We start from the raw sequence: 25,388 nt of genomic DNA on the forward strand, positions 1-25,388 counted from the left end.
GGGCACTGGTGTAGTCACGCAGCCTGTGACACAGCCCTGGCCTGCCCACTCCATTCCAGCCACAGACAGTGGGGGGCGGGGGTCAGCTGCTCAAGTGACCTGCCGAGCAGGCACTCAAGCCCCCAGCAGGACGCCCCACAGGTCCCCAGGGAGGACACAGGTCTGTGTGGCTACAGGAACTTGACTCTGGGCCCGGCACCAGGCAGCACCCACCGGCAGCAAGCCACAGCTGCTGTTACCACAAGAACCATCCTTCCTGCCTGCCCGCCCGTCCCTGGGGACCCCCAACCCCCAGGAGAAGAGGCTTCCCAGAGCTTCCCGTAGGGCCACTGGAGCCCCAGAATACTCCAGGGAAAGGGTGCTCCTGAAACAACTTCTGGTGGCTTGTCTCTGGCCTGCCAGGGTGTGCCCCCGTCTGAAGATCGATACACCTGGGGCTCTGGTTCCCGGCAGCCCCTCTTCAATACCTGGACAGCGGAGCAGCCACCCCCGAGGGCCCAGGGCTGCAGAACGACACATCACCCCCAGGGCCTCCACCTCCACTGCCCACAGCCCCCCAGGAGGCCCGAGCCCCCGGCAAGGCCCAAGGACCAGACGCAAGTTCTGGGCCTTGACCATGACCTTGGATTTCCCGTCCTGCATGGACAGCCGGGACGGGCCTCACCACCGCCAAGAAGCCGAACCAATGCCATCTCGCCTTTATTCACTGGTCCTCAGGTTCCAGTCACAGACACTTGGATTTGGAGGGCACAGGAAGAACAAGTGGCCCTGAAAATCCTCCCAGCTCATTGTACAGAGCAGGACACACTGGGTGGCCTCACCAGCTCAGGGCAGCCCCATGCCCTTCCCAAGGCAGGGCCGGGCCTGGCTGCCCAGGACCCTTGGAGGGGGTGCCTAGCAGTGTCCCCGGCTGGGAGATCTGGTGCCATCCTGAAGTTGACACAGGGAAGGAAGGGGCCCAGCTGGACAGGGGGCTGGGGGGGCCAGATGCTCCCTGTGTCCAGGCCAGAGAAGCAGCAAGGGTCAGTGGGGAACCCACGTGGGGCTCGGGTGGGATAGCCCTTGTCCTGTCTCCTGGACACCTCAGGGACAAACCCAGCCCACTCCCACCAGCACAGAAGACAACAGAGGCCCCTTCATCTCCTTCCTGATCCTACAAGTGGCCAGGGGTAGGGGGTAGGGGCAGGGAAAGGTGGTGGGAAAGGGGAGGGAGCTCAGGGTCAAGGCCCTGGGGGGCAGGCAGGGCCAGGCAGCTCCAAAGATGCACCAGGCCCAGGGGAGGGCAGGGGCTGGCAAGGCCAAGCCCTCCTAGTGACAGGGGCAGCTTGAGATCCCCCAAGAGAAAAGGAGGGAGCTTGGGGAGGAGGGGAAGGCCTCGGCCGTCAATCTTGCCTGTCCTAGTCCTGGGGTTTTCAGCCCACTGGGAGCAAGGCCTCCTCCCCTCCCAGGAGCTGGGCCCACAGGAGAGGAGGTCCCGGCAGCAGGCGGCACCCAGATCTCCCAGAGGCCAGGGGAGGGCCCGGCGCTCTAGGACTTCTTGGCGTCCTGCGTGTTCCGGCGCTTCAGGTCGCTCAGGTCGATGGGCTTGAAGGCTGCCGGGCAACAGAGTGCTCAGCGGTGGCCGCAGGTGGGGAGACAGGGTCCCCCCTCATCGTGCCCCTGCCTCTGAATGTCCTGGGACCCAGCCCACCCCCAAGCCCTGCCCCTGGCCGGGCCTCTCCCTCCTAGGCCGGCCCCCCCACTCACTCTTCAGGCTGGGGTTAGGGACCTTCTCCACGTACTCCTCCACCAGGCCCCTCTCGCTGCCTGACATCTGGCTGCGCAGGTCTCGCTCCACACCCTGCCAGGCTGCGGGAGGCAGGGCGGTCAGAGCCCCCAGCCCATCAGGCCGGCAGCCCAGTCTTACCTGTCCCTCCTCTCAGAGAGGCCCTGCAGCCCCTGCCCGCTCTTGACCTGAAGTTGCCCCCTGCACACCCCCGGTCCCTTGGCGAGCCCTGCCTGGACCTCACCCCTTGCAGCCCCGTGGCCCCGTGGCCCCGTGGCCAGAACTGCAGTCACAGAGGCACGGGTGACCCACCGGGGAACAGCCCATCTTCCTCCAGGCCAGCCCACATCTTTCCCGCCTCCTCCACCCCCCACCTCCCGGCACAAAGGTCACGCACACGTGCTCACACACTCCAGCCATGCCGCTTCCGGGACGGCCCCGGGTCCCCCCGTCTGTCTTCCGCGTGGCCCCCCTCCCTGCACAAACACGACAGGCTGAGAACGCCACCTCCTCCGGGGTGCTGGCTGCCAGACCCCCAGGACCAGGAATGGGTCTCCTCACTAGACAGTCCCGCCCAGGCCCGGAAGGCTGGGGGGAGTGAGGGTGGCGCCCGCGCACCTTCGTAGATGAAGCGCACATTCTCCTCATGGGCTGGGGTGAAGATCTCGCTGCTGCTGGGGGGGGAGCGGGGGCTGCTGTTCCTCTTGCCGTTGTAGACAACTCTGGAGACAGGGGAGCTGGGGGAGCCCAGCCCGTCAGGGGAGAGGGGAGCAGGGAGCAGGGAGCAGGGAGCAGGGGGCGGCCCCACCCCAGGCCACTCTGCTGCCTGAGACTCACCTGGTCATCGCTGGGGTGTCTGATCCTCCTGCTCCGCTGCCGGATGCCCTCGGCCTCTGGAAGGGGAAGCCCCACGACACAGGAGTGGGACGGAGGTCACCCTCTCCAGAGGGGCTGCCTCCTCCCTTTAGCTGTGCCCTCCCTGTCTCCCAGGGGACTGGGTCCAGCCACAACCCAGCTGGCTCAGGGTGTGGCAGGGTCAGCTTGATGGGGCCGGGGGGTGGCGATGCAGGACCCGGAGCGGCCTGGACTCTGGACGGCCCCTGCACTTGGACCACTGCTGCCCAGGGAGCACCTTCCCCAGGGTGGGGCAGCTCTGCTGACACTCCCGGTCCCCGAGGCCCAGAACACCCTTCCCGGCAGAGCGTGAGTCTGTGGGGAAGGCTGCAGTCGTCCAGTGCCCTCGCAGCCTGCAGGGCCTGGTTGTTGTTTCCACCAAGCCTGTTTCTCATCTGTAAAATGGGGTGTGCTTCCCAGTGGGGAGCAGCCCAGCAGAGCCTGCCCAGCTTCCTGGTCCCCGAGGCTGCGGTGTGACAGGAGGGCTGGGGGAGGGCTGTGAGCCGGGAGGAAGCCGCCAGGCCCAACAGAACGGCGGAGACCCCAGGATGCATTCTGTTTACAGCCTCTGAGCCCAGGGAACTCTACAGCCCTGGATGGGGCTCTATTTTTAGGCTTACAAACTGGCCACCTGGCCAGCTTCCCCTCTCTGGCTGAGGACACACACCACAGGGTGAGGACGCTGGCTGCACAGGCCCGACCCTAGGCCCGGCCTTGCACCAGAGCTGGGCACCCCAGGTGCTCCAGGTGGGGGGACCCTGCAAGCGGCCTCTGAGCACAAGCACCTCAGCCACCCACCCCAGGAACCCCGGGCCCCCAGACTGCCCAGAGCAGGTAGCTGCAGCCCCTCCCGAAGGCCAGGAGGCTGAGACATGGTGGGGACTTCCTCACCGGCAACCTCCGCGTTTAAACACCTGCACAGGTAAACGCAGCACTCGGACTGAGGTAAGAACAACAAAAAAGCGTAAAGGCAGCTTCCTGGAGGCACATGGAACCCTGTGCCCCTCCCAGGCTAGGGGCCCAGCTCCTTGCAAAAGGACTTCTCCTTTCTTGGGCTTGGGGAGTTTCGCTGCCCATGGTTCCCCTGCCCACGCACCAGCCCCACAAACACCAGAGTACAGAGGGAAAGCCCTGGGGACACCCATTTCATGGGGCTGCCAGCAGTGGGGTGAGGCAGGAAGCTCCAATTACACAACAGGAGGGAGGCGCCCGGAGGACCTATGCTGGGCGGCCCCTCCTCATGGCCAGGCTCCCTGCTGTCCTGCAGCCTGTCCTCTGGGACCTGGGCGGCCACTCCTTCAGGGCACCCACCTTCTCAGCCTTGCCCACGCTGGGGCCTCTCCTCCCAGGGCAGCCTCTGCTTCCACCTGCTCTGGCCATAGCCTCCAGGGGCTGCCTGCGTTCCTGGCTCAGCTTCAGGCCCAAGCCAAGCCTGGAGCCCGGCGCCCTGTCTGCACACTGGCTCTGTGGCTCGCCGGGAGCCTCACTGGCCCCCCTCGGCCCGTGCAGCCCCAAGGCCTGCGCCCTGGGCCCCTGGAGCACTTGGTCTCCACGCTGGGCACCTGCCCCGCTGCCGCCAGCTGGGCTTCCCAACCAGACCAGGAGCTAGCTGAGCTCACACCAGCTCCAGACCTAGGCGGACGCCAGGCTGGGGCTTGTTAACTGCCAGTAGAGCTGAGCCGTCCTCAGAGGTGAGTGTCCCCCGCAGGCTGTAAGCCGTGGAGTGGGGCACTTGTCACCCAGCGCCCGCCCAGTGGATGTGCTACATCAGGTAAGGGGCTGCTGGTACCCCAGAGAGTGGGCCAGGAAGCATCTTGGTCAGGTGCCGGACACCCACAGGTTCTCACGTCCTCAGGACTTGAGGAACAAGTAAAATGACTTTTTAAAAAGCCACTGGCAACCTCGATGGGGGAGGTCACACTCAGCCAGGCCCAACTTCACAGGCCGGTGTCCTACCAGCTTGTCCTAGACATGAGGAACCTCCAAACCCTCTGTCTTCTGCCTCCACAGGCCATTCTCCCCAGGACCTTGTGCTGGCCCTGCCCTGACCCTTCCGAGACCTAGGGACACCGAGGCTTCTACTGACCGTACCAGCTTTCTGAGAAGCCGGGCCTGCTGCTCCCCTGGGACAGAGGGACAGCAGGCTGTGCTCGCTCACTCTCATCACCTCCTGGGGCTCCTTTAAGGAGCCAGGCCCCTCATGCTGACCCCTAATAAATACACAGGCCCCACGAGAGCCATTCCAGTCCCAGGCATGTGGCCGCCAACAGGTGCACAGGAGCACCCAGAGAAGTAGCACTCATCAGTGGCCAGAGGGAAGAGACCCGAAAGGGTTGTACACACTGGGCCCACTTCTGCCACGGAAGATGACAGGGCGAGCATGAGCCTTGGCAACAGCGGGTGACCAGGCCGCTAACACTGAGCAAAGGGAGCGGCCCAAAAGGACTGAAGACAGAAGCCCAGGGACTTGCGGCTGTGGGACATGGCGGACAAGGGCCGAGCCACAGAGTGTACAGGGAGGGAGAACGAGGTGGGGAGAAGTCCACGGGGGCAGCTGGAGTCGAGGAAGACCTGGATGGAGAAGGGACACTGGACCGGCATGACAAAACCCCACTGACCTAGCATGAGCAGTCTCAGTGGAGCGAGGGGAGGAAGTGGGACCCTCAGCCAACAGCCTGTCTGCCACGGCTGGCCGGGAGGGGAGGCCCGAGGCCTGGGCCAACCGGGCGCGTCTGGCCAAGCACAGGGAAACCTGAGCATGTTTACCACCAGGGGAACGCGCTGAGTGGTGCCAGGACAGAGGCAGGCACAGGGGGGCCAGGTGACCAGCGGGCTGGGGAGAACGGCACGCCTGGAAAAGTGCCAGGGACACCTAAACAGGCCCAGTGGCCTCGAGGGCCCCGCTGGGAGGCCCGAGTCTGGAAGGATGGTGACTACTGCTCACACCCTGCATTACAGCCCACCTGGCCAGCTTCCCAAACATCTCCCGCCCCATTTTCCGTCCGTTTTTCGCTCACAATAATCATCAGACACATTTCCTCAAGAATGGACCAGCTTGAGCCTCAGCACTCACACTGCAGCCCGTCAGCTCTAAAAAACCTTCTCATACTTTAATGGCTTTGAGATTGGGTTGCGCCCGGCAATCGCTAGCACAGAGGTTAACGGTGTTCTTCCATTCTTAGTGGACCACGGTGCGTCACTGCTGTATCAGATCTGAGAAGGCAACGACCATCTCCCCTCGGCCCACAGAGCCCAAGCCGGAAGCCCAGACACCTCCCTCCCAGAGCCTCTCCCGTTACTCCATCCCATTCCCAGCCACCCCCGCCCCTCCCCGAGCTGGGACAGCCTCCTGCACTATCCTTCTCCCTCCCTGAGACACATGATGCCAGCACCATCTTTCCCACATCTCCTCCCCAAGTCACTCCCCACCCAGACACTATCCGGGCCTTCTGCTATCAAGCCCTGTCTGGCCACAATCTGTTTCATCCGGTGTCACCAGCTACTGGGTCCCCAGCCCACACCAAATACAGTCTATGCCACAGAGCCATCTTGCCATCTCTGCTGCTGCCAGCACCATGGAAAACCACACATCGCCCTACAGTGTTGTCCACGGCTGCCTAGCCCACAGTGCCAAGCAGAGATCACCCAGCCCTGCTCTGTCTGTCGCAGGTGAGTCTCTTCCCTCCCTGGGCCTTGGAGTCCTCATCTGAGCCAAAGTAGCCCCCAAGAATGTCCACCAGGCCCTTCAGTTCAACAGGCATCCGAGCACAGCCACATGGGACCACCACCTCCAAGGCCTCTGTGGCTGCTTATCCAACAAGACAGTGGACAGGGCAGTTGCAAAAGGAATGTGTCGTCTAACTGGGCACTTCTGGGAATGAAAGGGATGCTGCTGATTATGGAGCGTGAGTCAGGACAGCTCTGGGCAAGCCGAACGCAGAGACAGCCCACTTGGAGCTGCTGGAAACCCGCAAAACTACAGGGCACAGTGAAGGGGCAGCAGGGCCATCGGCCACAGCAAACACCTGCCAGGGGCTTACTGTGGAGCAGCCACTGTGCTGGGCCAGGGAGGACCCTGACAACCCCCATTCTGAAGGCTCGGTGGGTGCAACAACCTGCCACCCAGCAGGGTGGGGTCTGGACCCCAAGGGACCCTCAACCTCTGGGCTTCCAGGGCCACTGCAGTCAGGGCCAGGCCAGGATGGCTCGGGTGGCTTGACCACCCCAGAGCCTGCCTCTGTCCTTGCCTGCACCCCTGGCAGGCCCCTGGAGCCCTGGCAACTTTGTGGCTCTGCTCAGACACAGGGAGAGAGTCTTCCTGGGTGATGTACGTAGCACCTTGCTCTTCCATGGGAACAGAGGGCTTAGAGACCCCCTGGGAGGAGGCAGGGTGTGGGGAGACCTCAGGCCCAGTCTGCGGATCTCATCTCGAACTCTTTCCCCACATAGACGTACACCTAAGGACAGGCGGTGAGGTGATACTCTGTTGTCTGGAGAAGTAACAAAGGATATTCCAGAGTTAGAATCAATGATGCAACAGAGGCCATTCTGTGTTCCTTTAGAACTTTTGATCCATACTCAGATTTTCTGACCCCACTTCCCCTCCATACTCAGTGTCTCTGGGGCTCCCCATAGCCCAGTTTCTGCTAGTGAGACTTCTAGAAAATAATCTACCACCCCAGCAGGCGCCAGGAGGATAAACACTGGACTAGATGCCACATGGGCCTGGTGGTTCCCCGAAGACCCCAAGGCAAAGCCTCTAAGCACTGCGCCACCCCCTCGCCCTCCTTCCTGGGTGAAGTTGCAGCTCCCCTGTTGTTACAGACCCAAGTGCCTCACCCCCTCCCACTCTCCCCAAATCAAACCTCTGTCTTCAGGACTCAACTCCGGCACCCTTCCCTCCCCACCTCTACCGCTCTCTAAAAGCTCTGGACACTCCTGGCGGACACCTCCGGTCCTTTGCTCAAGAAGTCCTGTCTGCCCAAAACGATCCCCGAGGGTCCAGCTAACCACCACCTTCTCTGGGAAGTCTCCCTGGGGAGATGGAGAGCACGACTTTTGCACCACCGCGGTACCTGAAGCTTCTGAACCGGAGGTGGGCGGCCGCGCCCCGCGGCAGGCCCCAGCCCACCTCGGCAGCCCCCGGGACCCGCGAGCTCCCCGAGGGCGGGCAGCCTCCTACCCCCTTTCCGCCCGGCACTGGACACCGCCCCGCCTAGTGGGAGGCCGGGAGAGCGGGACGGGCGGGACGGCAGCGGAGGGCGCGTCGCGGGGGCCCGGCCGGCTGCGCCCCGGGGTCGGAAAGCACCGTCTGGGATGCTCCCCGGAAGGCGGGGCGGCGGCAGCCTCAGGGGCTAAGAAGGACGGGCCCGCGGCCCCTCCAGCCCCGCGCCCGGCGGGCCGGGCCGGCCCCGCCCCGCCCCGCCCCTCCCGCCCCTCCGCCGCGGCGGGCCGGGCGCCCCGGGACCCCGCCCGGGGCCCTCCCCTCGCGGCCTCCGCGCCAGGGCGGGTCCCGGCCGCGCCCGCCCAGCCCCGCCGCCGCCGCCGCCGCCGCCGCCGCCGCCGCCGCCGCCGCCGCCGCCGCCGCCTCACCTCGCCCTCTCGGCCGCCGCCGCTGCCAGGGGCCCGGCCGGAAGTGACGCGCGCCGCCGCGCTCGCGCACGCGCACGCGGTCGGCCACGTGACCGCCGCCGCGCGGGGGCTGCCCGAGGGCGGGGACTGAGCGCCGGGGACTGAGCGCCGGGGACTGAGCGCCGGGGACTGAGCGCCGGGGACTGGGTCCGCGAGGTCTGCGGCCTCCGGAAGCCGGGGATGGCGGGGACCGGCTCCTGGGGCAGCGGGGGTCTAAGGGGTCGGGGCCGGCGTGGTCGGGGTCTCGGAGCGGACAAGGCGGGGAGGCAGCGGGGTCGACGGACGGCGGGGACCGGGGGTCGGGAGCCACGGGACTCTGGCTCCTCGCTCCGGCACAGCGGGACCCCGAGACCAGAGTGGACGACGAAGTCCACTGACCACCGGAAGCAGCGGGAGCCGGAGGACTGGGGCGGGCCGATCCCCAGTAATCAGGCTATCACCACGGGCTTGGGGATCACGTTTATTGAAAAAGTAAAAAGTATCACAATAAAAAATTCACCTGGAGAAAAAGCCAGGCCAGAGGTGTGGGAGGAGCAGGGGTTGTGCCCAGGTTTGGGGTCGCGCGGCCAGCCTGGTCGGCTCCCAGCCGGGCTGGCTCGGCACTCCTGGCACGCCGGGGAGGTGGGCACCTGACTTGTGTGTGTGAGGAGGAGGGGCTGGGCCCTGGAAGGGCGGGGCTGGGCTCAGTCCATCTTAGTCCCTTTGAAGAGCTCCACCAAGTCCTTGAAGTCAGGGTCAATGAGGTCCGAGGGCAGGTCACCATCATCGTTGGCAGCTTCTCTGTCTGCCCCCAGGGAAATGAGGTACCTGGGGTGCAAAGAGTGGCCCTGGTTGCAGAGTGGGTGACCTGGAGGATGTTCACTCCTACCCCAGGGTAGCAGGCTGGGGTACTGAGGTCCACCTGTCTTTTATTTTTCCAGGTGGAGTGAAGAGGAAAAAACCGGACCCTTTGGAAACTACAGCTGACTTTTGCAGTCTGCTCTGGGGAGGGCAACAGGGCAGAAAGGAGATTCTAGAAACCCTTAGGATTCTAAGCTCCACCACCAGGGCCACCTTTTGGGAGCCCACATCCCGGAGGCCACACTCTCACCTGGCTATATCAGGGTACCCGTCGCTGCAGGCGATGTGCAGGGCCGTCCAGCCCGTCTCATCACGCTGGTGAATGTCAGCCCCGTATTTGACCAGCAACTTGACACACTCCAGGTTTCCAGAGAGCACTGCTTCATGAAGGGCAGCCAGGCCTGGGCAGGGTAGGAGGGGTCGAGGCTGAGGCCTTCCTCTGGTGCCCCAAAGACCCTCACTGGCCTCGTAGGCACTCACCTGAGGGGTAGATGGTGTCCAGGGAGACTTTCCGAGTCCTGATGAAGCGCCCCACCTGCTCCAGGTCACCCTGGCGAATGTGGTCCAAGAACAGGACATCATTAGGGAAGTGCACACTTCTATTGGCCAAGAACCTCCGGCGCCGCTGCCGTGGGCTGTAGCGGGCATAGCGGGCTGTTCTGCTGGGCATCCTGGTGGCTATGGCGTGGGCTGCCACTTCAGGGACCCTACTGCTGGGGGGAGGCAGGTCCCCAGTCCGGATCAGACCTGCCAAGGGCAGGCTCTTCTGGCTGACAATGACCTGCAGTGCAGCCACCGCAGGGCTCCTGTGCTCCCCCTGGCCCGGGCGCTTCCCACTTATATAGGGCCCTCAGAGCTATATAAAGTTGCGCAGTCATGCTCGCGCCCGAGGGGCTGAAACTGAGCCGCCCCAGCCCTGCCCTCAGGATCATGTTAAGTGGTTCATCTTTCAGCCCACCTGTCGCTATGCCCGGCCAAAGGGGTCAGATCCTTCGTGGCCACCGCTCCCTGCCCCACAGCTGGACCTAGAAGGTGTCTGACAGAGGGCAGGAGAGGTGCTGGAAGGGCAGGGCCATTAGGAAGGCGCACAGGCCAAGGTCATCAGGGGCCGGGGTCTCCCATGGTCCCAGGGACTTGCAGGTGGTGCATGATGCATGGTGAGCACAGCTGCCTCTCCCTCCTGCAAGGCGATGGGGCCGCCCACACCTAGGAAGCCCAGGGTCCTGGGTGTGTCACCCATCCCCTTGCCACTTGTCACCTTCCATCTGGCTTGCATCACTCATGGGGCAGTTTTCCCAAATGCCCATTAGGGACCCTCTGCAGCCCCGTCCCCGCCCAATGCCCTGTCCCCCATGCTCCCCACCCCCTCCATTTCTTCTGGTTCCAGGCTGGCTGCTTCCTGGCAAGAATACACTTGCTCCCCCTTAAGGTGGCATCTAGTTGGCTCCGCAAGGACTCAGTGCTGCGTGCCCTCTGCCCCTGGCCCAGCGCAGACTTCCCTGCAGGAGTGTGACCAGTGGAATTTTAAGACATCCCAGCAGGCTGGGCCAGCGCTGGCTGTCTTCACCACAGCAGCCAAGGTCAGAGGTGGGGCTTCAGCTTCAGTGAGAAAGCAGAGCTGGTGGGGGGACACACACCCGGGTGCAAAGCTGGGCCTGCGGGGTCAGCACAGCCCTGCAGAATCCGAAGCTTGCTGTCTGTCAAGATTGAGGTGTTGGCGGGCAGCCCCTCCCAGGGACCGCTGGCTTCAGGCCCACCTCGGGCTCCTGGGGCAGGTCCTTGATGTTCTCCAGTTTGCTGGCCCATCCCTGTCCTGCCTTCGAGCTCATGTGGTGTTTTCCTTGTGTGGCGGTCTGTGTCCAGGTTTCCCTGTGTAATAAGGACACCAGCCGTTAGATTAAGACCCATCCTACTCCAGCATGGCCTCATCTTAACCTATTACACCTGCAGCGGCTCCACTTCCAAATAAGGTCACACGCTGATGTGCGGAGTCGGGGTGGGGGGGGGGGGTTAAAGCTTCAACATATGAATACGGCGGACGCAGTTCAACCCCTAACACCGCAAGATCCTCTGGGTCCTCTCTGAAGGCCTGGATGTCCATGACTGATAGAACCCAGCTCAACCAGTGCTCTGCAGGGCGGGGCAGGGGCTTGGTCACCAGGAGCCCTTGTGTCACCAGGAGCCCTTGGGTCACCAGGATGGTCTGGATCCGACAAAATCAAATCAACAAATACATCCACACCCCAGGTGCAAAGCCTTGGGACCAAATGCTACAGAGGACAGGGCACTGCCCACAGCAGGCTCCCTGCCCCAATGCCCTGATGGGGTTTCTCTGCCTGCCTCGGTGCCACTGAGGTTTCATGGGAACCTCCATCCAGGCCAGGCCCCGGCTGGGCCCCAAGGGAGGGCATTCCCAGTGCTCCTGCATGTCGGGCTCAGAGCATGGTGCTGGGCGGTGCTAACTCCTGGTTACTTGGGTCACTTAGGAGGAACCGGGTACAGTTTCTTGGGGCTTGTCTGCACGAAGCCCAGAGACACAGTCCACACTGTACACAGAGACAGAACTTTCCTTTGATATGAAGACTGCTTTTTCTGATGGAAACTTGTCTGCCCGCCCAGCTCAGATGATCAAGTGGAAGAGCCCTGGGTGAAGCTGCCACCAAGGCCTGGCTCTTCCCACAAGTGACAGGCCTCAGGGCGGGGCACGCCGTCAGGGTGGGCCTTCCGGAGACCCCAAGAGACACCCTCTGGTCCATCCTGCCACAGACAAGCTGAGACAGCTCGGGATTTGGGCTATGGGGTTTCTGTTCAGATATTTGGATCAGAGGAGGGGCAGACACCTGGACGGCACCTGGTGAGGACACGGGAGCCGGTCCTCAAGCCACAGCCATGGCCTGCGGGAACTCACTTGGAAACCTCGTGGCCCAAGCCGGCCACGAACAGTCTAACCTCCCACAGCTGGCGAGGCCTGCTATTCACGGAACCACACCAGACCTGTATTCACACAGCCTCGTCCCTGTCCTTCTGCCTGCGGGAACTTGTCAAGTGACCTGGTTTGCACGACGTTAAGGTTTTGCCTTTTGGAGAACAGAAGCCACATGGAACATTTAACTCAAAAAGCTTACTTTGAGGAGTGCAAGGGACGCAACTAGCAAAGCTCCTCATCCAGCGGAAAGCAAGCCGCGCCGGCCGGAGGGGTGTCGGGCGGGCCTGGCCGCCCTTGGAGGGTCTGATGCACTGGGCCAGCAGCTGCTTTTGAGGCTCCAGGGCAACAGCTTCCTACCACCTGGAGAGAGGAAGTGAAGGTGGGGCCGGCCGGCCGCTAAGCCTTCCATGCCTGCCCCGAGCCTGCAAAGTTACTTTGCTAATCCGCCGGGTTTGGGACTCTTAACCGCCACCGCCCAGCAAACCAGGCTCGGGAATGTGCTAATCAGCTGCCCGGGCAGAAGGGGAAAGGTATCGGTGACTCAGCCCCCCTCCCCAGAGCACATGACGGCGCTGCTGCGCGTGGCTGCCAAGTCCCAAGGTTTCTACGCAGAGGGCCAGGCCCCGCACAGCTGGCCTGCCGCGTCTCTGCCTCCGCCGCTGGGCGTAGCCCACCCCTGGCAGCTGCAGCTCCTGACAGCCCAGCTCTCAGTCCACCCTGGGTGCCCTCCTCCAGAGGCCATGTGTGTCCGCCTGGGGAATCCACTCATGTTTTGGAGGGCAGAGCTAACGTCTCCCCAGTGACCTCCTCCCACAGAAACTCTGAGTGCCCAAGCTCACTTTTTCTCCGATACACGTCTTGTGTCAGCAGGACCAAAGCACAGGACACACAGACCCTGGAGCAGACGAGACAGAAACCAGCCCCAGCACTGGCCACCTGAGGACCAGGGAAGGGAGCCCGGCCACTGCAGTCTGAGCTGGGGCGCAGTGTCCAGACGCTGAGGGGTGGACAAGCCAAGGCTTGGTTGGTGCTGCCCAGGGTGCCAATACCAGGGTCTCGCTGGACACCAGCTGGACACCAGCTGGACACCGCAGGCCCAGGTGAGAGGCAGGAGCAGCCCTGGGGTCTGAGGGTCTGGATGGCCCTGGGGCGGTCAAGGGAGGACACACGGCCCTCTTGCTGAAGACGTGGCTGTGCACGGGGGAAATGACACACGCACCTTCCCACGGGCTGAGACCACGTTCACGTAAGTGCCACAGTCAAGTCTGCCGGATGTGGCCCTGCCACTTCCAAGCTCCCAGCAGCATCAGAGCTGGAGGGCCCAGGGATGGGGTAACGTGTACGCTTTCTGCCGCAGGTGACGCATCACAGGGATAGATGAAACACGCTGAGGGACAGGCCAAGATCCTCGGAAACTCGGACATGTTTGCTTTGTCCTCGACCTCCTGGTGGACTGTGTCTCCACCTCTCTCCCCTCCTTCGAGGATGCCATCAACACCCCTCCCAGCCCACCAGCCGCTGCAGACGTGTGCAGACGGAGGGGAAGCCCTGGGCGCTGCTGTCACGACTAGAGGCGGATGCCCACCTGAGCCCGGCCAGCCCCCCATGGGCCCCTCATGCTCAGCTCCCTGGGGGCCAAAAGGCGTCACCAATCCCAGCTCAGGTGCCATCAGCCCAACGCTGCAGCCAGACTGACAGCTGAGCCTAACTGTACTCCTCCCCCTGCAGACTGTGAGTGAGCGCAGGTCTCAGAAGTCAAGTCATGTTTAAACAACCAGAGCTGCTACTTTAACACGACTGTTTTCAACACGGTGGTCTAGCAATGAGCACAGTGTTCCCGAAGCCCAAGCGCCCCTGGTCTCTCCTGACCCTGTGGTGGTTCCAGGCAGCAGTGGGAAGGGACCACTCTTGCACGACAGAGCTGCCCACCCTGGCCATCCCGTGTCCTGATGTGGCACGAGGCAGATCGAAGCCATGACCGCTGGACACCCGAGGCGGGCAGTGCTGGTGGTACCCATCACAGGCAAGCTGGCCCAAAGGCACCTGGCCAGGGGCAGCCCTGAGCTCCTCTGCTTGGTGACACACAGGTGCACTTCAACCCAGGCGGTGACTCACGCACCCTTCCATGTTCTAGGAAGGAGGTCTCAACGAAAGCGGCCCCCACCAAGCCTACCCTCCTCTCTAGAAAGTCGGAACTCCAGCCCAACTCCCCACACTGGGAGATCCTAAGGCAGAGGCAACAACAGGCAGAAAATTTCAACTTTATTTGGCCAATGTGTCCAATTCCATCGTGGCAGAAGTGCCTGAGGAATGGTCAACGTGTGACTCTGCTCAAGCATCCTCGCCATCTCCCAGCCTGGAGACGGAGGGCCCTGTCCTGCCTGGGCAGCCCTTGGGCCACCCCAGACGTCACAGAGCGGTGAGAACTTGGGCTCGGGGAAAGAGGGGGCCGCCAGGCCTGTCCTAGGGGGGCCCCCGTGACAGACCTGAAGTCTCCGCTTAACCACAAGAATCAGGAGCCTCGCTCTCCCCAGGCAACACTGCAGGATGTGAGGGGCCCGCCCAGCCCAATCCCCACAGGGGACCCCCACACAGGGGACAGGAGTCTCCAGGGAGGCCCGGCCAAGGTGGAAAAGACAGCCTGATGTCCAAAAATGTCTAAAAATCCCACAGATACAATATTTTTTAAGTGACAGTATAACCCTAACAGCAATAAGACATTGCCAGCATGAGATTTCAAAACATTTCAGCGAACACTCGGGACAAAACTGTGTACAAAAAAGTACATCACAGTTAAAAAAAAAAAAAAAAAAAAAAAAAAAAAAGGCCCACCAAGACGGGCCGGGCTGGCCTGGAGATAAATCCCTTTCCAAAAATTGAAAAGCGAAGGAAGACGGGTTTAGAGTTACACATGTGTTGGGGTGAAGTGTGGCTTCAGAAAAGTTCCCTGCATTTCCGACCGATGCGCCCTCTCCCGGGTGGGTCTGCGGCGCCTGGAGGCTGTGCTACTGGGTGCGCAGCCCCGGGAGGTGACCTGTTCGGGTGCGCCCAGCTCTGCTTCTCTGCCTTACAGTTCATCTTTCACAGCTTTGTCGTCGTCTTCCTCCAGGTCAGGCTCTTCTGCTTCTTCTAGGTCTTCTAGATCCTGGGAGGCGAGAAGAGGGCAGGAAGCGAAAGTCCAGGCTGAGCCGGCCCTGCCGAGGCCCCCGCCTGGCCGCACACACCAGGGACCAGCTGCCCGGGTGCGGGTTCTGCCCATAGGACAGCATGGAAGCAGAGCCCTGCTGCAGGGAGCCCCGGGTCCCAACCCTAATCACCATCCAGTGAGCGAGCACCGGCCGGCCTGAGCAGGAGAGCTGCTGGTGTATAATATCCACCCCTCCAGCCCTGGAGTCAAGGGGCCAGTGACTGTCCAGTGGCCACAGCAGCACAACCGGCCTGAGGGCTCCCCACCAAACCTGGCAGCCAGAGAAGCCCCCCAGGCAGCTCTGCCCTGTCACGATCCCTGGCACTTCTGAGTGGGCCCTGCGACCTGGAAGGACCATCCCCTCTGCCCCCACCCCGCCACACCCTCTTGGCCTGGGTGCACTTCTGACATCCCCGCAGCTGACCACACACGACACGGCGAACATGTGGGATGAGCCTGGGAAGCCCGGCACTCAGACGCTCCCGAAGCCCTGGTGCAGCTGCCCGGCGGCCACACTTACGTCGTCATCCCCGGCCCCGTCCTGGCCGCCGCTCTCCAGGAACTTCTTAAAACCGTCCAATGTCCGTTCCCCATTGTAGTCGATGACCTGTTGGGGCAGAGCGATGAGAAGTGGGAAACGGCCCCAGCCCTGCCCGCCCCCTCCAACCCCCGACGGCCACGGCGGCGCACCGTCCGGTCGGCGCCAGCAGGGAAGAACTTGAGCGTGGGGAAGCTGTGCACTTTCACCGCCTCCACCTCGTTGGCCGTGGAGTCCATCTTGGCGATGACGATGCTCTCATGGTCCTTGTACGTCTCCCCCAGCTTATCCCAGATGGGGGCCAGCTGCTTGCAGTGCCCGCACCACGGGGCGTCTGAGGGAAAGCGGTCTGAGTCTCGCTGGGCAGGCGCCTGCCCGCCCGGCCGAGCCCTGCAGCAGAGGCCTCACTTACAGAACTCCACGAAGACGTTCTTTTTCTCGTCAAAGGCGACCTCCTCGAAGTTCTTCCCGACCAGCACTTTGACTGGCTGCTTGTCCCAGTCGTCAGGCAGCTCTTGGCTCATCAGGTGGGGCTGGGGGGCAGGCAGAGCAGCAGGGTCAGGGATGTGCAGCCTCCACCCAGGCTGCCCTGCCAACACCCGCTGCCCCGTGCACCCCCAGGGCTGGCGGAAGCAAGGGCGCTGTCAGGGCCCCGGGGCCGCACCTTGACCTTGCCCTCCAGGAAGCGCTGGCAGAACTCGGCGATCTTTTCCGCGGTCAGCTCGTCCGACTCGGGCTTGTACTTGGTCATCTCCTCCTCCAGCGTGATGAGGCGCACGGCTGGGCTCTCCTCCTTCTTCAGGCCAAAGAACTCTAGGATGCGCTGGTTGTCAGAGTGGTCACTGTCGATGAAGATGAACAGGATCTTGGGGAGAAAAGGCAGGTTGAGCGGCCCCGAAGCCGAGGGTTCCCTCTGCGCCCACTGCCCCCACCAAGCCGACCGTCCTCCGGCCCCTCCCAGCAGCCGGGACCCCAAGGACAGGCTACCCCGAGGCAGAGGAAGCCCGGGGCCGAGCCGCCCGCACCTTGCCCTTGAAGCCCTCGGCGGCTTTTCGGAAGTTTCTCAGTGTGGCCTCGTGGTCAGACACACTCTTCGGCAGGAACAGCAGGATGTGAGTCTTGATCTCGCCTCCAAAGATCTTCGGGGCTGTCTGTTGTCACACAGGTCACTTGGTCTGAGCCACCAACTAAGCTACTGACATAGGCTTTCTCTCGTGACCCCCTGCCTGGACCACAGCGGGGGTTCTGCACATGGGGCCCCAGGGCTGAAGGTCATGCCCCTCTCGCACCCCCCCCCCGCCATCGGGCACAGGACCAGCAGCAGAGCCACACCTGCTCGGTGAACTCGATGACCAGCGGCAGCTGGTTGTGCTTGATGAAGTCCAACAGCTTCTCCTTGGTGACCTCCCCCTCAAAGTCATTCCGGCCTTCGTCGAACTGCGGACAGAGAGGCCTGGGTGCTGAGGCTGTCCGAGAGGCCCCTGGGGCACTACCAGGCCCCATCTTCCTGCCTGGGATTTCAGAGCAGCGTGGGGTGGGACCAACGCGCCTCTGTCCAAAGCAAAGCCTGGTGATGGCTGCAAGGACTCATCGTCTGGGCACCAGGTAATGGGAAAGCCGCCAGGAGAGCCCCGAGGCTCCCCAGGAGCACGAGCAGCCCCTGCCCCCCGCCCCAGACGGGGACCCCACCCCAGCTGGTTCCCAACAAGCCACAAGAGCCCCACGGCCTGGGTGCCAGGGTACACCCTCGTCTCCAGTCCCTAAAACCGGGGCTCCCTAGGTGTGGGCCTTGCCCCCATGGGCCCAAGGCCCTTCCAGGGCAGCTCCAAGGTCAGAGCGGTTTTCACAACCCTGCTCAGAAGGCAGGTGCCCTGTCACGCTCCCCGCCCCCCCCCCCCGAGAGTGCAGGACGGTGTGTGACATTGCGTCAGACTGAAGGCAAACAGGGGAACTCAGCTGTCTCTGTTGAGGCAGACGCTAGAGACCGCCAGAAACCCAAACTTCACTCTACCACTGAAACGTTGTTGTCTGGGAAAAATTAATTTTCATAAAAATTTAGTATTTTTTCCTTGTTATTTTAGAATGAGCAAGTTTATAAATAATTTCTCAGTTCTAAATTCTAACACAACAAACGGACTGGTATGGTCTACAAGGACAGAGGCTCTCTGGGGTCCCCAGGAACCTGGGAGAGTTTCAGAGTCCTCCTCTTCTCTTCCTGGTCACTTCCCACTGCATTTCCCCAAAGTAACTTCCAGAAAAGCAGGTGGCCACGTCCCACCCCACCACGCATCACATGGAGCCTGGCACATGGCTCAACCACGACACGTGCTGCTGAGCAGGACGAGACAGAGGGCCGGGCACTGGGGGCCCCAGGGAGCCAAAGCCCAGCAGGCACCACACTGGGCCGCAGTCAGAGACACACAGGCCACCGCCCCTCCCCAGAACCGCGGCGCCGCGTGGGACGCAACCCTCCTGGTACTGCTGCCACGTCACGCCCCACTCACTGCCGACCTTGGTAAAGAGCGAACAGCCGGCCTTCCTTTATCACGGGACAGCACAGAGGCCCGGGCCCTGGGCAGAGGCCACCCTGCCAGGCTCAGTAACATCCCCAAAAGTCCCCGCACGCACTCTCTAACCCCCCAGCTTCAGAGATGAAAAAATAAACTAGACACAGAACAAAGACACGGGACGGTCAGCTCTCACATCGGTGGTGCAACGCCAGCGACCCACGACCCAAGCCGGGACTCACAGCCCCGGTTCAGCTGGTGTCCTAGCCTCGCCACCCGGCCGCAAGACGCAGGGCAGCTGGCTGGAGCCGCGTCCCACTCGGTCAGGCGGCCACGCTCGTCCCCTGAAGACCCAGCTTGTTGGAGGACCTGGGCCAGCAGTGAAGGCCGGAATGTGGGGATAGCAGTGGCAGGGCTCCGTCTTCCTCTCGCCCACAGTGCCGTCGGTGCAGCTGCAGCTCCTACTGACCGCCCAGCACAGTGCCCACCGGCTCGGCTGGGCTCCTGCTCGCAGCCGCCTGAGGCAAACTCCCTGTTCCAGCACTGCCACCAGAGCCGCCGAGTGGAAGAGGGCACAGCCTACTCACAGGCCCCAGGCCCGTGGACACAAAGCAGCGAGGCCGAGAAAGACGCGGCAGTCACCCGAACACATGCGCTCCATGACCAGTTTTCACAGAACAGGGAACAATCGTTCTGACCTTCAAGGACACGTGGTCACCACAGGCATCGATCCCGGGAAAGACCGGAGCGGACTAAGCTGATCAAAGGGGGTTTGCCAGCTCGGTGGGCCTCAGTCTCCTGCGCCCTCGCCCCAAACTGCAGGGCACCAGGACCTTCCACTCAGCTCCCTCCAGCCCACGCCACGGGCCTCTCCTCTGCAGGTGTTAGTTGGCGCTTCCTGTGCACCTCCGGGGACATGAGTGGCTAACTTAGCAATCCTGCACCCTCACGGGCGACGCGAAGACTTCTACTGAGTAGGGAGAACGTGCGTGACGCTTCGAGTCCTCCCAAGGAAGAGGCTGCAGAAATAGCAGGAAGCAAGCCCCCCAGAACCCAGAGCAGCTGGGGGACCTCCCAACCCCTCATCCCAGCCTTCCCCATCAGCTGCTGGAGACTCAGCGCAGTCCTTTCTGGCCACACAAGTTATGACTTTGCTATAACTTTACAGCTACTTTCATCCCAAGGAGACAAAACAGGACAGGAGTCCAGGCCCAGCTGCACCTCCTCCTCCCCCAGCACCCTCACCTCCACCCACACCTGCTAACTGAACCGCATTAATGCCACCACCCAATCCAGGGACAGCTGTGTCCCAAGAGCATGGGTGCTTGGCCGGCCTCAGGCCCCACCTGGTGGCTGAGTTACTGAGAGACCCCAGGCGCCCCGTTGGTACTGCGGTGCACACTCCAGCCCCCACTGTGTCCCAGAAAGAGTGTAGGGTGGCTAAAAGCCGTGTGGCCCCTTCACAACAAGGAAGAAGAGGTGTGGGCTGGGGTAGCCCATGCGGCGAGGCTCTGCCAACAAGGCGGGACACGCCCCAGGAGCCGATCCTGTGGAGCAAGACTGGAGTGACGGCACCGCCAACGTGACTAGTGCCGCTGAGTCCCAACCTCAAAAGCTGTTGAAGTGACAGACTTGGTTCCACGTGTCTCACCACGGCTTTTTTCCCCGAAAAAGCTAACACTCCAAAGCAGCTCCATTTCCGTAAAACAGCACCAGTCACTGCAAGAGCTGAACAAGGGGCCCACGGCTGAGGGGCTGAAGGCCACTGAGAGGCTCCTACAACCTGACACTGCAAAACGGGCCCTGGTAACAGGCCGGCTGGCGGTCCAGCAGCCAGCACCGCCCGGGCAAGGTCCCCGAAGGCCACTGCACCCCTGCAACGCGGCACCTCGGCCACCCCGAGGGCCACTCACCTTCTTAAAGAGGACCACTCTGTCCTTGTCCAGCTGGTACTTGGAGAACACGTCACCGCTGGACGTGACCCCAAAGGGGATGTCGTCGACGGCCTCTGCTGCCAGCAGGAACTGCTTAGCGGAGTCCGACTCTAAGTCCTGGAGAGAAGGGGAACCAGAGGTGGCCACTGCGCAACACCAAGGACCCACCCGGTCAGCACAGGGCAGACGGCGGGGCCTGGGCCCCCGCGTGAGGGAGGAAGACCGGGATGGAGCCCCAGAGCCTCTACCTTGAAGAAGCCAATGACGGCCACCTCACTGGACGCCACCAAGGCCTCGGCAGCAGCCCCGTCGGGCAGGGTGGTGGCAGCGGGGCCTGTGCGCTTCTTCAGCCAGCTCACGATGTCATCGGCCTCTCTGCCAGCTGCACCAACACACGCAGGCCCACCTGAAACCGGGGGTGCGCCCACCCTCCCCGCCCGTCCTCACCCGAGCTCCCGGCCAAAACCAGAGCAAAAATCCTCCTGCCATGGAACAGGCATCCTGTCCACATGGCTGTCCAAAGTCCAGGGCTGAAAGGGCTCTCATGTGTATGCGGGAGACGGCGCTCATGTTTAAAGGAGAAGGCAGGGCCCGCCTCTGGGTAGATTACAGATCATTTCTCTTCTCTCATCTCTCTGCACCTTGTGAGTCTCCCTTGACACCTGAATTCATTAAGCACACTCACTCCCCCCTGGGGGCCCACACTAGGCTTCATCTTCATTAGGGATGGGGTAGGCCGGGCTCCGCCTGCCTTGTGTGCCCGGTTGCTCAGGGGTCCTCGCCCCTCGCGCCTCCTGACTAGGAGGAGGAGATAAGGCCCGTGTACACCACCCAAGCAGGTGCGACGTAAAGGGAGAAGCCTGCTCCTCCTGAGACTGAGGCTCCTTACCCTTCTCCCCTCACGGGGTTGGACCACCTGGTCCAACCTGGAAAGAGCTGTCCAATCTCACACTTAAAAAGAAATTAAGCAAAAGCTGCCTTAGTTACAGGTGGAGTCAGGAAGTGCTACCTCACCTACAGGACCTCAGTGTCACTGACAGGATGGCGGGAACTGTGCACAAGGCCCTTCCACGCCCGAGTGGACACAAGTAAAAGCGGAAGCAGCATTAGCCTCGGGAGGAGACCAGAGCAGCTGACGGCAGAATTAGCAGGACGGGCTGCTCGGGGAACTGGGACGGAGAAGCCACGGAACCGGTTTTCTAGACAAAGATTCTCCTTTTGTCACTGGTACCGACCAAGCTACCCAGGGGGCCCAACCTCCAGGAAAGCTGCCTTAGAGGCCCCAAGCAGAGCAGAGGCCAAGGGCTTGTGCTGCAGACAGAGCTGGACTTGAACCTGACCCGGCCTGGCACCCACTGCTCTCCGCTCGGTGGCCAGAACGCCTGAGAGTCAGCAGAGGCTCAGCCTCCCCGTCCTCCCCGTCCATCTTCAGTTGAGCCCCGGCCAGCTCTCTGCACCCACCCCCATGTCCCTCTGCACTCGAGGGGCACAGGAAGGGAGCACTTTCCTCCCAGTGCCTTTGCAGACTGGACTAGACCCAGGGCCCAGTCCAAGGACAGGCTCTCCTCCACGCCTCTGGAAATAAGCCCCCCCACCTCTGTGAACTAAGAAGGCCTGCAGGCGAACCCCCCACCCGCCCACACGGGCAATTAGAGGCAGTGCAGCGCTCACACCTGTGTATTCTTTAGGGGAAGCCGTGTCTCCATTCTTGAAGAACTTGATGGTCGGGTAGCCTCGGACGCCATACTGCTGGGCCAACTCAGACTCTTCCGTGGCATCGACCTTCGCCAGTCTGATCTCAGAACCTTCTGCCTTCAGTTTCCCAGCTGCTTTGGCATACTCTGGAGCCAGAGCCTTGCAGTGGCCACACCACGGGGCATCTGCAGGAGAAGGCAAGACACTAGGCAGCAGCAGTGACCAGCCCACGGCTCCCCTCACCTCCTCCTTCGATACTTCCCTCCATAAAAACTTTATCTTTGCACCGCGATAACCCCTCTGAACGCACAGACTGAACTGATAGCTTGGTGCTCTTGGGCAACGTCAGACAGAGAGGCCAGAGAGGTCAACCCCCAAGGCCCCTTCCTGCAATGTTGCCATCAGCACAAGAAGGCAAAGTCTCTAATGATTAGTAAGTAACTTCCTATTACCTGCAGGCGATTAGGGCACTCGTACCCCTGGAACCGCCCTTCAGGAACCAGAGAAATTAAGAAGCTAAAGCTGTGGCAGCTGGATACGTGGTGAGAACTGCCAGGAGTCCCTGTCACACATCTGCCACACTGGCCTTGAGACTCATGTCTAAAATGAGTATTTTAGACTCTGGGAAGGAGACTCTAACTCTGAGGTTAGCAGCTGTGCTGGGCCTAAGATTTCCACCCCAGACAATCGGGGCTTAAATGCTTATAAATACAAACAAAGGTTTTGGATTCTGGTGGACAAAACTATCAAACAGAAGGTAGCTGTCACAGGTTGAAGGTGGTGTGGGCAGGAGCAGTGCTTTTGGGGGACCGGTCCTGGTGAGCAATTAGACCTTTATCTCTGGCAGCTCACACAGTCGACCCTGTTTTTCTTAGGCTAACAGAGGGATTCTGCCATATGGACGTCAAGCACAAAGACACGTCCTGGCTGTCGGCCCTCGGTCACCCTCAGGGTCCAGCTAAGCAGGAGGGATGCCCTGCAAGACGCGGGCAGCGCAGGAACGCTGACAGCAGGTCTGTGGGCGCTCTCTACTCGAGGATGAGTCTCCCTAGGGGCTAGGAGTCAGTGCGTCCAGGGGTGGCCAGAAGGCTGACAGCCCCGAAGACCTCAAGCCTGGCGGGGCCAGGGGAGGAAGAGTGGGGAGGGGTGCCCAGGCCCCTGCGCCCGGCCACCCCACCCCTGCCCCTCCAGCCCCTGTCCCCCGGCCCCCTCTGTCCCTGCTCCGTCCCCACCCCGCGGCAGCGGCGAGGCCCGGCCCGGGCGCACGGGCGAGCGGGAGGCACTCACAGAACTCCACCAGCAGGTACTTGTGGGCCGCCAGCGCCTCGTCGAAGTTGCTCTTGTTGAGCACCAGGACGTGGTCCTCCTCGTCGGGGGCGCCGGCGCCCGCGCGGGGCAGCGCGGCCAAGACCAGGCAGAGCAGAGCGCGGCGCAGCATGTCGGCACGGGCGCGGCGCTTCGGTTGGCGCCGCTGGGACAGCAGGCTTCGAGAGCGCGCGCCGCCCGCCCCACCCTTATAAACCCGGCCGCCGCGCGCGTGCCTGCCCTCGCCCGTCCCTGATTGGCCAGCGGGTTCTGGGACCCGCCTCCGCCGTGCCCGCATTGGGCGCCCACACTGAGCCCGGCCCCGGATTCGGAATCGCAACGGGCACCTCCCTCACTCTCGCCCGGGATTGGCCGAGGAGCTCGCGCGCGCACTCTTCCCCGGTCTCTCATTGGCTCCTGGCGGAGAACTTTCTCTCCCTAGACTTGTGACTGGCGACTTTCTCCTACACCTTCCGCAGGTCTGGAATGGCTACTACCTTCGGGGGCCCGGACTCTGCGGCTCCTGATTGGCCGCGACATGCGCGCACCCAGCGCGATCCTTCGTCGAACGTGGCAGTGGGGCGGAGCGCTCACCCTCGGGGGCGGAGCTGCGCCTGCGCCTCGGAAACCCCTCGTGTTGCATTCTGACTGGACCGCGTATCCCCTACTGGCACCGCCCCCCGGCTCGGCGGGACGGAAGTGGGACTGACGGGTTTCCGGTGCGCGTGAGGCCCGTGCGGCGCCTGCTGGGGCTGCTGAGCTCCCGCGAGGGCGTTGGCCGGTGTCCTCGGCCGGCGACCTCGGCATTCCCGGGGGCGGCGGGGAGGGCCGAGGCGGGACGCGATAGGGCCGAGAAAGCTCGGGAGGAGGGCCGCCGGGGTTGGGCTTCCCGCCTGAGGACAGGCCCCAGGGCCGGCACCGTGCCCCCGGGCGCCTTCCCTCCTTCCGGCCTCGGGGACGCGCCCAGGCGCCCGAGTACACGGGCAGTGAGTTTACACACGCCGGGCCTCGGGACAGCACGGGAGGGGGGTGTAGGATGCTGCCTTGATGACTTTTTTATATTGACGTCTCGGAGTACTTTGGATACGTCGGGTTTTGTGAAAGTCTGAACGTTTTACTTTTTTCAGTTTATTTTTTTTTAACGTCTGAATGTTGTTTATGCCGGGCGGCGTGGCTCCCGACAAAGCATCTCCTCTTCCCCCCGGGCTCAAAGCCTGACCCGCCCCGCTCCGACCTTGTCCACACGCCTTTCTTCTCCGGTGGTGTTCAGTTCCTCGGTTGCGGAACGCCACCACCACTGATTTTAACACTCATCATCGGCTGAGTACCTTCGCAGGAAAAAGGGAAACACTCCCACATTAGATGTACACGTTGCCAGTGATAACATCCTGATTTCAGAAACGATAAATTTGTCCGTTGCTCCTCAGGGCATGTTTTCTCATCTTCCAGGTGGTACTCCCTCACCTAGAACGTGAACTCCTGTAGGTCGAGAACAGGTTCTCTGCCTCCAGTAGAGCAAGGGCCAGGCAGAAGTGCTTGCTTCGCTGGGATGCCTGTCTGCCTCAGAAGGGTGACATTACAGGAGCTGGACCTTTTCATTGAGGGTGTGGACGTGTCTGTGGCTGCGGCCTCCAACCAGCTCAGTGGGGTCCTGGCCTAGGTGCTGGTCCGCTGGACAACAGTGCTTTGTCACCACAGCAGGCACCCTCTGCTCTCTGGGACGAGTGGGGATTGCTTCCATATCTGCTGCCCTCTGATGTTTCTGTGATTGCCATGACCCTGCTTTACAGACCACCATGTGGGGGCTGAGACAAGGGACACTCGAATTATCTGGATTTCAGAGGTACTCAGGAAGTCAGAGTTCAGACGCCTGAATTTGGGGACTTCGGGGACAGAGTGGAAAGCTCTGACACCATCACGTTGACTAGCTTGATGGTTTGGAAGCAGCTTAGACCCAGAGCACAGGGTAGAATAATTACAAAGATGAGAATCCTGGGCCGGGGAAGCAAATGCCAGAAGCAGAGCAGCAGCGATCTGAGTTGCTGGCTATGGTCGAGCCTAGCCCTCCACGGCTGAAGCCAAAATTGGAACACGCCTTGATGCAGGTTACAACAGGGCCGCTGTTCTGCAGCCCAGGTGGGCAGAGACAAGTTGCATTTCAGTGAG

General features: G+C 62.2%; 3 protein-coding genes across 9 annotated transcripts; all 3 read right to left on the reverse strand.

Annotated features, from left to right (window-relative positions):
- Positions 1-683: 683 nt before the first annotated feature.
- On the reverse strand, positions 684-8,350 carry MCRIP1 (MAPK regulated corepressor interacting protein 1). 7 transcript variants are annotated; one of them, XM_074343988.1, is made up of 6 exons: positions 8,252-8,286; positions 7,115-7,149; positions 2,603-2,658; positions 2,384-2,502; positions 1,747-1,848; positions 684-1,592 (listed from the first exon to the last, which is right to left on the reverse strand). In XM_074343988.1, exons 3-6 carry the CDS (start codon positions 2,608-2,610, stop codon positions 1,528-1,530), a joined length of 294 nt encoding a protein of 97 aa, XP_074200089.1. In that variant the 5' UTR covers positions 2,611-2,658; positions 7,115-7,149; positions 8,252-8,286; the 3' UTR covers positions 684-1,527. The 7 variants fall into 7 exon arrangements, with proteins under 7 accessions (XP_074200089.1, XP_074200087.1, XP_074200088.1 ...); XM_074343986.1 differs by lacking the exon at positions 7,115-7,149 and having other exon boundaries at positions 8,252-8,350; XM_074343987.1 differs by lacking the exons at positions 7,115-7,149; positions 8,252-8,286 and adding an exon at positions 7,842-8,074.
- A 387-nt stretch (positions 8,351-8,737) lies between these two features.
- Positions 8,738-9,964, reverse strand: PPP1R27 (protein phosphatase 1 regulatory subunit 27). Its single transcript, XM_010950656.3, has 3 exons — positions 9,611-9,964; positions 9,381-9,531; positions 8,738-9,097 (listed from the first exon to the last, which is right to left on the reverse strand). The coding sequence occupies exons 1-3, from the start codon at positions 9,798-9,800 to the stop codon at positions 8,974-8,976; spliced, it is 465 nt and encodes a 154-aa protein (XP_010948958.1). The 5' UTR covers positions 9,801-9,964; the 3' UTR covers positions 8,738-8,973.
- A 4,337-nt stretch (positions 9,965-14,301) lies between these two features.
- P4HB (prolyl 4-hydroxylase subunit beta) lies at positions 14,302-23,414 on the reverse strand. Its single transcript, XM_074343982.1, has 11 exons — positions 23,205-23,414; positions 21,896-22,102; positions 20,471-20,604; positions 20,202-20,339; positions 17,114-17,218; positions 16,807-16,932; positions 16,446-16,646; positions 16,194-16,314; positions 15,934-16,115; positions 15,764-15,850; positions 14,302-15,201 (listed from the first exon to the last, which is right to left on the reverse strand). The coding sequence occupies exons 1-11, from the start codon at positions 23,353-23,355 to the stop codon at positions 15,124-15,126; spliced, it is 1,530 nt and encodes a 509-aa protein (XP_074200083.1). The 5' UTR covers positions 23,356-23,414; the 3' UTR covers positions 14,302-15,123.
- Positions 23,415-25,388: the final 1,974 nt, after the last annotated feature.

This window comes from Camelus bactrianus, chromosome 16, assembly GCF_048773025.1.
Source record: "Camelus bactrianus isolate YW-2024 breed Bactrian camel chromosome 16, ASM4877302v1, whole genome shotgun sequence".
Classification (NCBI taxonomy): Eukaryota; Metazoa; Chordata; class Mammalia; order Artiodactyla; family Camelidae; genus Camelus; species Camelus bactrianus.

Bases quoted from the DNA above. Each gene is read 5' to 3' on its own strand.
- MCRIP1 (XM_074343985.1), bottom strand. From the start codon at position 3,213: ATGCATCCTGGGGTCTCCGCCGTTCTGTTGGGCCTGGCGGCTTCCTCC. The intron at 2,242-2,383 runs GTGCGCGGGCGC...GTGTTTGTGCAG, and splicing joins TGTGCGCTTCATCTACGAAG to GGAGGGGGGCCACGCGGAAG. The intron at 1,849-2,162 runs GTGCGTGACCTT...TGCCTCCCGCAG, and splicing joins GCTGGAGTGTGTGAGCACGT to CCTGGCAGGGTGTGGAGCGA.
- PPP1R27 (XM_010950656.3), bottom strand. From the start codon at position 9,800: ATGCCCAGCAGAACAGCCCGCTATGCCCGCTACAGCCCACGGCAGCGG. The intron at 9,532-9,610 runs GTGAGTGCCTAC...TACCCTGCCCAG, and splicing joins GGACACCATCTACCCCTCAG to GCCTGGCTGCCCTTCATGAA. The intron at 9,098-9,380 runs GTGAGAGTGTGG...TTTGCACCCCAG, and splicing joins GGGTACCCTGATATAGCCAG to GTACCTCATTTCCCTGGGGG.
- P4HB (XM_074343982.1), bottom strand. From the start codon at position 23,355: ATGCTGCGCCGCGCTCTGCTCTGCCTGGTCTTGGCCGCGCTGCCCCGC. The intron at 20,605-21,895 runs GTGTGAGCGCTG...GTGTTGGTGCAG, and splicing joins TTCCCCTAAAGAATACACAG to CTGGCAGAGAGGCCGATGAC. The intron at 15,202-15,763 runs GTAAGTGTGGCC...CTCGCCTCCCAG, and splicing joins ACGGGGCCGGGGATGACGAC to GATCTAGAAGACCTAGAAGA.